The following is a 12,581-nucleotide window of genomic DNA, read 5'->3' as shown; positions in this document are numbered from 1 at the left end:
CCTTGAGGCTGAGCTTTACAGTAACGTTTACTCCTGACAAGAAGGAGTGCTGGCACTATTTCAGTGTTTCCCTTATTCCCACTGCTAAAACCAACGAGATAGGCTACACTAAAATAGGATTCACTATTTGTGTTCTTGTTAACTGCTTGTAAAATGTAAAAAAAATTACCCTGCTAGATGAAGCGTCTATGCTTTCAGGAACATCAAATGTCTGCAGAGTAAACTTGGGAGAGCTGCCTTGAACAACAGCAGGCTCTTCTAGAGGTAATGCGGTAATTCACTGTTCTCCTGGTAACTGAATTAATGGTTTGCTACTTTGCATCAACGCATGGGTTCCCAGACTTCCTAGGAGGTTCTGTCAGTTCTCCTATGGAAAGCTAATGTATAGTCACCCTTCCATTTGATACAGATATCACCATGTTGTGATCTGAAACTTAAGAGTTGTAGCTAAGTCAGTCTTTCCAGAGAAAGTTGAACTGCCTCTTGTTCAAGTCAAACCTTTCCCAAATGTGTATCATTTCTAAATGGTCTTTTAGAATTAAGACTGCAAATGCATTTTTACAAGTAGATAATAAATTACCAGAAATACATGGGTTTGGGTTGTTGTCCTTGCTATTATTTTCTTACGTTGAACTCTACTGTATGCTCTCATTGCAAGTAACACGGGCCTTACAAATGGCACACTTTCACACTTCTTCACAAGCTGTTTTCTTGCTTGTGCTTTTTCTTTTTCCTCCTTTCTTGCTCATGCTTCCCCCCCACCTCCCCGCCCCCACTTGCTTGTGCTTTTTCTTCTCTTTTTTCTTTGCACTTGCTCTCCTTTTCTTCCCTCTACTGACTTTTAACTACAGTTACAGACCTCATTCAGGAAAACCACCTAGGATTCATGCCAGGTCAGTTATTAATGATGTATATACCTCAGGATAATGACCAAAACCAGTAACAAACACTTCTCAGAGGCTGCCACAGATTTGATAGAAGCACAATTGCAAGCAAAATTTAGTGTTTTCACAACTGGAAAAGCTGACTGCAAGAATTCGGTGGAAATGTGAAGGAAAGAGTAATATCACTGTCCAGATACAATACTGTATCCACAGATACTGTGATACAATATTCGCTGCAAAATATCCAAGAGGCCACTGCATTTGCAGAAGTATGTACAAACAGGAAATGTGCTCCTTTCCAAGTGTTGCTTATTTTCAGATTACATGGGGAGGTGGTTCCTAGCACTACCAGAAAGAGCAAGGAATTGATTATAAATGTAAGATTACAGGGTAGAAGACAAACAATTATTTATAAAGCTGGTTGACAGCAGGGCCAACAGCATTCAGTGGTGAAAGGGAAGCTGTATGAGTGGATTCCACTGACTTTTGACGCTGCAAACACAAAAACAAAGCTTATGGCTGATAGATTTGTTTTTATTATCATAGAACAGATGAACTAAAATAAGCCAACAATATAATTTTATGCCAACAGCCATCTTTCTAGCACAGGCGGTGACTGACTCAATGTACCCTTCTCCCCCCTCCCTGGGTCTCTGTTCAATGGGGAGCAAATGGTGGTGGCTCTTGCACATGGGTTTTGGACTCCAGTGATCTTACTCTTTTTATTTGTAGAGGTGTGCCTGGGAAAAGAAGAGGCGGGGGAGCAGAGAAAAGAGTATCTATGTTGTAGGAGCAATAAGCAGAAAGGCTTGTGGATCCTCTTGCATGCTCACGTGTTGTGACCAGGTAGATAGGATAACTGGAGAATCATGCCCACTTTCAACATGTAGCAAGCCCCTAGTTGCTACTCTAGTCAAGCCAGGACTTTCTTCCCATTCCAAGCTAACAAAGGGCAAGATGCACTCAACGGGGGAGTTTTTTGGCAGGGTAAGGGGCAGTCTATGTAAAATCAAACCGAAAAACAACCACCACCACCACCACCTCCCAAAAAAAAAAAAAAAAAAAAAAAAAACCAAACCAACAAACCAACCTGCATTTTAAGCCACTTCAAAGTAAAAGTCACTTCTTATAATATAATAGATATTTTTTTAAATGGCAGGACCACCATCCTAGAAAGACAAAGGGCTTGCACTCAAGACCAAAGAAAGAAAAACAAAAAACCAACCAAACAAAAAAAACACAACCAAAAAACCCAAGAGTGGCCCCACTCTCAAGCTTGGCTCTTCTCTAAAAACAGCACTCATCATCCATCTGAATAGGTGAAAGGAGGAGTGGACAGAAAATAAAATAAAATTGGTGCAACTTCTCGCCAGGTGGCGCATTAAACCAAAGCTCCATACAGTCCCATATGACTACATGTCCTGTGGTGGCAGCATAATTTCTTTCAGCTTTCATTGCTGTATATGTCTGTATGTATATCTGAACATATACATACACATACACACAGAATATATAATATTGTTTTTAATGTTAGTTTTGATCCTGCAGGAGGGCTCATCTCTCTTTCACATGGTTCTGTGCTCCTGCGCTGTTGCTGCTCCCATTGCCGCTCCCGTTACTGCTGCTCCCGCTGCTGCTGCAGAGGACCTCTGTGAGGTCATCCATGATGGTGGTCTCTTTAGGGTCCACGAGGTTGAACTCCCTGATGAATAGGATAAAGTGTGTGTAGAGCGTGTTTAAATGTCCGTGCAGCTCCAGTGCCAAAGTCTCCTTAAAGTGTGAGGAGTAGATATGGGCCAGCACATGGAACAGGTACTTGCAGATCTTCTTCACTAGGGACTCAAACGAGTTTGGGAATTCCTTGCCTGAAAGGAGGACAGAGAAAACACCATGATAGCTCCAGCTGCTCACCTTCAGCCTCACAGCAGCATTTGTTTGGGCTGAACTGTGGGTTAAGAGCAACTAGCCCACCTTATACAGCAGACAACTTGTGGGCCCTGTATCATCCTCTCATCTTGTTCTTTTTACAGGAATTCAGGGGAAGAATCTAAGGAGGTTTTAAGCATTTTCATTTGAAGTTAAGTTTTAAACCCTAAAGGTTCAAAAATCAGGAAGCAAGTGTAATCATTCTTTAAAACCGCAACATTTTTTTCTTACTGGCTGTAAAAATAACAAGATGTTCTTCTGGGTCCTTATCTAGTTTGTCCAGGAGTAGCAGATTTTTCCCCTGGAAGTACATAATGCTTGGGAGACCAATTCACAGATCCTGAAATGGAAGCTGAGGTACACAGGCCTTGGCAGTGCGCAGCAGTTTGACTAACTGTATATAACGACTTTCCTCATTTCATTGTTGAAATTCTATCAAATGGGAAAAGAAATGGAAGGAAATACTGGGTGCCTTCTATCAGGTGCAGTTGAAATTGTGCTTGCTGGAGCAGTGCTGTGCTTGCCTAGTAAAAGACGACTATTGGACAACTACTTTGGTAACACTGAAAGTGAAACTGAGGCAAGCAGAAAAGCAACACCTGCCATCCTGTGCATGATGCACAATACGAAGTATGTTACTGGTCTAAAGTGCACCTTGGCCACACGGACCACTCACTTGCATGCAAAGCCCTCACTGACCTTGAACAAGCATATTTAAAAAAAAAAAAAAAAAAGTCAACTGCAGCTGGCTTACTAGACACTGCCTCTTTCCAGATCAAGATGCCTGTAAGCAAAGGCTACTAGCTTAATGTTTGCTATATTGCAATGTCCAAGTTCCCCAATTATCTGTTGAGGGGGCTCAAGAAGCCAGCTGCTTTTAGTCATGATTAACGCCATAACTTCAGGTCTCTCTTTTTTTCCCCTTAACCAAAGGCATTGCATGTAGCAATCTTGTTAGGATACAAATTTGAGTTAAAGTTACTTTCCTGTTGCTTTTCAATTCTAAAAAATCACATTCTTTTTTAATCTTTGGAAGGGAAGGGAGACTGCAAACAATCTGTGAGACAAGGCCGGGTTGGGCAAGGAAGACAAGCCACATTCTTGGCAATCCAATTTATTTCCCCCTTAATGCATCAGGGCTCTAAAGGAAATAGTAAAACAACAAGAAGGTTAAATTTTACTAGCAGCAGGCTGTATTGAACACATACATGCTGACAGTTTTCAAATTTTTATCCTCTCTGAATACAGGCTAGAAGATCTCAAAATGCTTGAAGAAAAATGTACTGATGATGAAATACAAGCCAAGGGGACAGGATTGTGAGCCTTTCACCCCACTTCATATGCCAACAGTGCAACTCCGTCTTACTGCAAGAATGAACCAAACTTAAAATCTCCCTTAAAAAAACCCCCAAAACATCAAACAAACAAGTGAGAAAGCTGTCTGGTATTAATACATATGCTGAATGCCAACTTTCACCTTACTTATGGCATCTGCAAAGAGCCACAGGAAGCGCCTGTCCAAAAGCAGACATACCGTATTTTGTTGGAAAGACGTCCTCATCTGTCACTAGTTTCTGCACTGAACTCATGACGAAGTCAACATACTGAGGAGCAGTGCACTTGATCTTCTTTCCCCGCTCATCATACCAGTAGTACTGTCTGTGGAGAGAATTGACAGTGTCACCACATTATATCTTGGCTCCTCAGCTCAACCCCTCTAAGAGGTTAGTGTCTAAATAATATTAAACAACAGCTGCAACATTACCAAAATACATCATAGCTGCTACAGAAGAGATTCACTTCAGGGTATCTTTCTACATCAAAAACCTTGAATTTCTGTTTGCCAATTTTGTTTCTCCCTATCAATTTAGTAGTAGTACCAAGCACAGAAAGCCTGCTGACAAGTCTCCATGGAAAGGAGCTCTACTGAGGCAGTGATAACTCCCTCTCCATGACAGACTGAGGGTTTACTTACAGTCTATAGAACTGTACAGGAAAGCATTATATAACTATTTTAAAAGGGCAACAACATTGCACAGTGATACACTGGTGATCTTCTGATACTTAACATCACAAAACATAAATTAGTCTTGCCGTGTAATATTATTAAACAGACAGAAGGTGGCTCCAAAACACCGGTTTTTCAAGCTGGTGCTCTGAAGTACTGGCAGCATTTTTAAGCGCTGCAAATCCTGTTCCAAAATCCAATCTGGGGAAAGTTTTCAGGACCCTTCTGCACATCCCTACCAGCGTGCCTTAAGAACTCTGTTCCTTTGGTTACAGACTCCCCAAAACATCTGAGTTTACATTTGACTCTGGAACGGGTGAATAATCCTGTTGGATCTTAAGGAACAGGAGACATCCGCATATTGCCTGGCTCTTCAAAAGCAACCCTAATTCAGTCAGTTAGCCATAATCATCTTGATTAACTGCAGCCATCCCTCACCTGACGGAGAACCTGCAGGCTACAAAAGCACTGAAGGTTTGTTCCTTCTTTTTTTCTTTAAGTCATGGTTAATTAAAGCACCTCTGACTGTTACCAGGAGCAGCTATCCATCACATTAGGCACATACAGTGAGAAATGTTTTACAGATAACGAATTTGGCAAAACACTCTTTACTTTTTTAATTTTGTTTTTGCCTGTCACATTAGCGGTATCTTGAGTTCTAGTTCCTGAACTTTTCCTTCAAACAGTCTAAGCTCCAGGCACAGTCCTGTATCATTATGGGACTGATAAGAAATCCATTGTACTGGTCTTCCCCGAACACAGCATAGGTGGGGTTTGCTGATGACCTTTGGAAGCAAGGTTGGAAGTGCAAGACACCTCACCCAACACGAGCCCATAAAGCCAGGGTACCATTTTTTGCCTATCTGTTTAGCTCCAACTCTGCTGGTGTGGGCTAATGATTTGTTATCTGACATTGCTCACACAAATCGCTAAACAAGCCTCGCTGTAGCACTAGACAAAATACCACTTCAGCATGACGTTTAGCCACCTTTGAAAACTTTTTTTTTTTGGCACAGAAGATAAAGATTGAATGTTTTTTCTATGCCTAACAGGACTAGATTGCATTGAACTGGAAGGATGTATACACGTCACTTGGAAAGTGAAGTTTTATGTATACTGACCAGCAGAACAGTCCTGAAGCAACTAAAGAAAAATGTTAAGTAGCAAATGAAAAGTTTTAATTTACAAAGTGTTTTCATTGCCCTGAAAGATTCTTCAGGGACCTGAGGGTGGTGAGGTGAAGACAACTAATGACACTGTTCATGCCCCAAGCCATATGAAAACAAGAGGAAGCTGCAGAAATGAGTAGTTCAAACTTTTAGAAGAGGAAGGGCAACGGAAAACTAGTTCTGCAAACATTTAAGGTTTAGAATTTTTGTTTCAGCTCATTTTCAGCATGTGGTGCTTGGTCACTCTGTTGTTTACTAGAGAGGGCATGATTGACTGCAAAAGGGCATAAAAAGGTGAGCAAGTGGATGAAAACAGCAGGAGTTAAAAGCTCTTTGTAGAGCTATGTCAGGCATCACAAGTAGCATTTGGGCCCTTAGGCGCAGACTGTGTTCTTCATCACTGCTTACTTCCTTTATACAATCCACATATAAGGAATTATACAATGTAGTGCACAAACACAAGCCACCTCATTTGTCTAGTCCTGCAGTAAGCTGGAGCAAGACAGTTCTAGGCAACTCAGACTTATTTTGGGTCTTAAGACAATGCTTGTTGCCAAGAGCAGAAGCAGACTGGTCTGTCTGTACCTCAGCAGTTTTCTCATGCTGCAGAAATCCTCAACTGCAAGATAGAAAGTGTAGTTTAGAGTTGCCCTTAGGCACAAAAATGAATCTGAATAATTTGATTTTAGTTAAAAGAAACAGTTTGGCAACTGTACAAGTTCACTTACATGAAAATATAAGTGAATAGATCTGCTGTAACATCCCACTGCATACCCTTTTTGCCTTTCCTAGAGAACATTAGAACATGCAAAACAGGAATTTAAAAGAAGAATCATTAACATTAAGGGGATAACTGCAAGGATTGTCCTGTTGATTAGAATCACGTGTCTTCCTCATGTTTCAAGTGCTGTGAACAGAGTCTTCGCAGGTCCTGGAGGAAGAGAGGAGCCCCTGACATGCCACGAACACCTGGTACGCGGTTCCCACCCATGCTGGAGCTAACTCCGTTAACAAGATAGGAAGCAGGTTGGGGCCATCGAAGGGCTCGGCTGGGCACAGAAGCCTAACTGCATTCCACCACTGGCACAGTGACAGTACAGCCCCATATTAGGCAATGGATGGGAAGCAGAAAGGACAAGAAGACGACACCTAAAGGCACTTTTTCAAAAAGTGCTCACATGATACAGATTTTGATTATTTTATTTCCTATGTAAAATTCTGGCAGATTTAAACTTCCCCAGTATGGAGAACATGAGGAATTTGCAGCTCCATTCTAAATCCCAGGGAGAAATTACTATGATGCAAATAATAAAGTATAACACATATGAAGTCACAGCACTGCATCTTAATATATGTACATATTTTATCCCTTTTCCTCTAAAACATTCTGGGTTTGTGTTGATGACATAGAAGCCAAGGCAGAACAGAAGTTACATCAGTATGTAAGAAAAGCTTCTGGAAGGAGGGAAAGGCAAATGCTGTGGAGATTATGTGGACTGGAAAGGAAGGAGAGACAGTCCTGCTAGAAATACCAAAAGATGGGTTATGAAGAAAGCATGATGGCAAATTGTATCAAATGCAAGGGCAGTAATATAGTGCTTGTCAGCAACTCGGAATAGCTTTGATAGTTTGATAGGGGCAAAGCAACGTTTGGGGGGTGGGGGGTGGGGGGGTGGAGAAAGGAGCCACCATGGAGAAGCATACAGCTCGGGGAACTTATAAATATAAGAAAATGCAAAATGTGCAAGTTTGAGTTAAGATTTCTACAAGGAAATAACCCTCCATATGCAGACACACTAAGGGCAAGGTAGACATGACAAAGGATATTTTAAGATTAGAAAAATGAGTGATAAGTAATTACCAATTAAGGGATTTCACCGGGCCAAAATGAGACCTTTCACTCTTATCTGTGGGCTGCCTAGAAGTTTGCATCCATCCTTGATTTCTGCCTCAGGAGTTTTCTAATCTCAGCCTCATGAACAGCACTTACATACGCTCTTAGTTACTCCACTCACTTCAGCACTTCTGAGAAGTTTTGCCGAAATGTCAGCTAGAAAACCAGTTTACAGCTTACGGTGCTTTAAAGCTAGTTTGTGTAATAATAAGCTATAAAGCATACTAAATCTAAATAGTAAATACTGTGTTATAAATATAGTACCTGCTTTACAGCAAGTGATAAACATATTAATGAGCAAAATTAAGTAATTCCCAAAGTTACATTCATGCCACCCCTCATTAAATTTTGAAGATAACTGGCCATTCTGGTATTTCTCTTGGCATTATCCCACCTTGCCAGCAAATGCTTCCATCTGTTCTACAAGAAGACTAAGTTTTGGTCAGATGTCTCTTAGTAACCCTAAGCAGAAATTCTCTTCCTCATTGTGTGCAGATGGCTGTGCTATCTCATGTATCTGACAGAGGGCTGAAAGCTGCATCTGTCTGCAGTGTGTCAGTTGGCTGGAGCTTCTCTGAGATGTTAAAACCTTACCTCAAATATTTAACTGCAACTGGTATTTATTTTGCCAGCAAATCCTCTAAACTTAGGATTGAGTATCTGCAGTGCATTTGAATGCAAAGTAACTTGACAAGCAACCTGTTCTCAATAGTTACTTCAACATCTCAACCATAAATACAAAAAGCCTTCCTTAGGTATGACCAGAATGGTGTGATCCAAAACACGCCTTAGAGAACTGGGCAAGGAAAACATAAAAGAGGAACAGAATGCAGACCTTCATACTGAACTACTTAAGAAATCAGCACTGAAAAAAATGGCAAACTGCACCCTTATTCCAATTCTGTGGCAATCTAATAGAGGTAGATGCTATTTTATTCCAAAGTACCTGAACAAACAGATCACAGCCACAGAAGGTCAAATCTGGAGTGTCCATCAGGTTAATCAACAACTGACTCTAATGTTTAGGTGATACTCTTTCTATACTGGAGACAGGTCAGAGGCACAATAAATCGTATCAACTGGTGTTTCTCCAACACAATAAGCATGTCCTTACCTTACTTCATTACAGTAAGATTTAAAAAAAAAAAAAGAAGGAAGGGGGGTGGGGAAGTGACATACAGCTTTGCAATAGTCATAATTGGATATGAACAAATGAGCATCTTTGAGGCAGTTCTCCATGTTCCATTTAGGCATATCTCTTCCAAAAGGGAAGAGCTAGGAAAGGCAGAACTTAAAGATAAGGATCATCCAAAATTGTCATTAGAGATACTTGGAGAACACAATTATGAACAGGGCCTTCAAAGCTGAACTGTATTGAGGTGTATAGCTAGGTGATCTCACCTCTGTGGTTTTTTCATAGACCCGCACACTTGATAGAAGAATGAAATATGCAGCCTACAGTTTGCAAACATGAATCAGTCATCTGCCCCCAAGTACAGGAAGATACTTAAGTTGTTATGATTTAGCTAAACACAAACCGTTTCAAGTGCTTCACCCAAGTGTAGACATGCTTCCTGTTATTCCCAAATAGTGCAATTTTTCAGTTTTCCAAAACAAAGGATAGGAACATTCTGCTATCAGTCCTCACCATTAAAAATACAGACTACAGCTGGAGCCACCTACAGGCACTTCCTTTCTTTATTCTGCAGCGTAAATTGCATACAGAGAACTCTTGTTTAAGACTCACTAGAGCAGAATGGAGCAACACTTACGTAGGTTCCCTACCACCACCTCCCTTTAGCCACTATTTCCCATCAGCCAAATGGAGAAACAGTTAAACTCAGTCCTTTGGACAGCCAGTGCTACATCAGGAATTAAAACAGGAGAAAGCATGGGAGCAAGAGTCAACAAAACACTCATCTTACTGATCACCATTTCTCATTTAGAGACATGCTGTCTCCTTTTGATAAAATCTGGGTCCAGCAGAGATTTATTACTTTCTGTTCCAGCCTGCTTTCAAAGTCCCTAGCATGGCTTTTAATTCTCTACTGACAGTTATCTTTCCAACTTCTACATGCAAAAATATCCTCCATACACTCTGCATTCTTCAGCGTGCTCTCAAAGAAAGCCCCTGATATTAATTTCAAGTGTACAAGATAGCCCAGTGCATTAAGCAAGGATTCCTTTCTAAGCACTACGTAATTATTGTCAGAGATAAAATACACTGCTCGGTTCTGTTGCATACATTCCCTGGGATGTTTGTTTGATGTACTATAACATTAACTGCTTAGTCTTCTGTTTTAAAATCCATCTCAACTAAATTAATCCCAGGAAATGCAAGAGGAGGGAAGAAAAGGACTATCAACACATGTGCTGGAGAAAAAAAACCCAAAACACAACAGGCTTATTCATACTGGACTGGATCTCGTATTCCATCATGTTGGACTGTGCTAATCAAGAGCAGGAGTTATGGTAACTTTTTCTTATATTCACCATGTACAGTAAAACTACAAAGCTTTCTTTCATAAGTGACAGCTAGCATTGGCTAGCATTAAAAAAGTCTACTAAGTCCTACAGGGGGAAAGTGCCAAACCAAAACGTTTTCCTTACTCTTTGCAAAGCTGCCACTTGTGTCCTCTGTGCCCAGGGGCTTGGGCAGAAAGCCAGTGGCTCACGTCAGGCTAGAGGTTATCTGTCAGCAGCCTGGTGCTCTGTCAGCATTCCAGCTATCAAAAGCACCCTCTGAGGTTTTCGCAATTCGTTTATCCTCCCTGGCCTTCTATGGAATCCCAGCACTGTTACCAGTAAGGACAGTTTTGCCTTGCTCTTCTTCCCCTCTCCCCCCAAGCTACACACATGATAATTTGCCTCTCTGATCTGACCTTATAAAACCAGCTCAGAGCAGTCAAAGATTCTCATCCTTCTAGTCCTCCACAAAGACAGATTTCCACCACCCCTCACTGCTGAGGGGAGAGAAGAGGATGTACAGCTGCCACACTCTCACTAAGTAGAGATCTGCTGTAAAACACTTGCCCAATGCCATCTAACACCAATATCCTCCCCCAAGCAACTCTTCTTCATGGAAACCCTGTAATTGTAAATATCGACTTACGTATTGCACACTGCCATGGTCTGACATGACTCTCCTGTACAGAATTCTGAGATTGTACTATACTGTAAGTTGATGTGATGAAAGAAAGTTGTTGCTGAAAAATAAACACAAAGGAAAGAAATTCAGAAGTAAAATACTTTCAAACACTGGTTATCCTCCAGACAATTATTTAAATACAGCAAGTGAAGTGACCTCAGAGTCTTGAGCTTGCATACAAATTTGAACATGATTTAGCTAAATGAGTCTAATGATGAACTGCAAAACAAAGAGGTACATAGAATGAAAGCTCTTGTTTTGATTTAAGATGAAAGCACCATGATGCATCAGCTCTTATTACTCACTAAGCAGCAAGACTGGAAAGTATCTCCGTCATCAGCCTCGCCTTTACAGTAGAATACTCTACTACAAGCTGAAGGCAAACAATTTGCTACCTTCTTTTGAATTCAGGCACAAAACATACAGTGGCTAGAAAACAGCATTAGTACTTCTCATGACATATCTCCTTTTTAAAAAAACAGCATGAAAACTAGTACACTTCTACTTTTTAAAAATCTCCTGAGATAATTTAACATCTTAATACTCCTCAGGGGGCACCTCACTATTTCTTAACAAGTCTCTATAAACTTTCCTAGTGTGCAGTTTAAAGTAGTTTCTTGCTACTACCACATTCTGTTAAAAATGTAAACAAGACTGGGTCATAGCTGCAGGTTAGGACTGGCAGATGAAGCAGAAGCACAGGAAAGTATCATAAATCAGAACTGAGATGCACAGATACAGCGTTCAGTCACAGCAGTCAGTCATGTCTCTGAGTTCTGGCTTGACTACAGCTCAAATTCACAGTAATTCCACCAAAGCTGGGAAGGAGTGGGGAGAAGAAATCCAATCAAAAGACTTAAAAACTTCTGGCTTTAAGCATAACTTGCTTTACATACAAATAAACTACCATTTTTACAATGCTTCTGGAAGACCAATAGCTTGAGTCAGAAATGTGCTGAACCAGCCAGTTTAGCAAATGGTCAAAGGGAATCTGATGGTCCTCAAAAGAGCATCAAAATCTTTAATGCCCTCAGTGCCACAGTGAGGGAGTTGGAAGGAGGAAACTCATCAAGGCTTCCATGCTGCTGAGCACAGTTGGTTTGTACATAAGACAGCTTAATTACTATTCAAGGTATAATGACATGCATTATGCAGTAAGCATAAATAGTCATTGAGTGTTTTTCTAAGCACTGAAAACAGTAAAAAGAAACAGAGTGAACGAATGCCTTCTTGCGTGTGGACAGCGAGCTCAGAGCTGTACGATCACAATACTCACTGTTGCTGGCTAGCCACTCGTTGAGGTCTATTTCTCGTGGTAACATCACTAGCTCCTTAAATTCGAAGTCAGTAATTCTGGATTTTGTGTATTCTGGCTCTAGGTAAAGTTTCTTCTCTTCCGGTGCTGGCTTTTTACCATTTGGCTTTCCCTTGGACTTCCTGCAAGAGATTAAAAAGAGAAAAGAAAGGTTACCTTTACTGTTGATGAACAGCTACAGAAATCCTAAAGAAGCTGGTTTATCCAAACTCCTGTATTTGTGTTTACATTGCTCTT

General features: G+C 40.8%; 1 protein-coding gene across 5 annotated transcripts in view; it reads right to left on the bottom strand.

The window, feature by feature from the left end:
- Window positions 1-1,397: 1,397 nt before the first annotated feature.
- Window positions 1,398-12,581, bottom strand: part of MOB2 (MOB kinase activator 2) — a 120,438-nt gene continuing 109,254 nt past the window's right edge. For all 5 annotated transcript variants that reach the window (XM_076344220.1, XM_076344221.1, XM_076344217.1 and 2 more), the window contains 4 exons: window positions 12,306-12,466; window positions 10,994-11,087; window positions 4,345-4,469; window positions 1,398-2,749 (listed from right to left, as the gene is read on the bottom strand). In XM_076344220.1, coding sequence (XP_076200335.1) covers window positions 2,439-2,749; window positions 4,345-4,469; window positions 10,994-11,087; window positions 12,306-12,466 — 691 coding nt within the window. In that variant the 3' untranslated portion in view covers window positions 1,398-2,438. The remainder of the gene's footprint in view (window positions 2,750-4,344; window positions 4,470-10,993; window positions 11,088-12,305; window positions 12,467-12,581) is intronic.

This window comes from Aptenodytes patagonicus, chromosome 7 (assembly GCF_965638725.1).
Source record: "Aptenodytes patagonicus chromosome 7, bAptPat1.pri.cur, whole genome shotgun sequence".
Taxonomy (NCBI): domain Eukaryota; kingdom Metazoa; phylum Chordata; class Aves; order Sphenisciformes; family Spheniscidae; genus Aptenodytes; species Aptenodytes patagonicus.
Note: the sequence above shows the minus strand (reverse complement) of the source record. Positions and strands in the feature narration are given on the sequence as shown.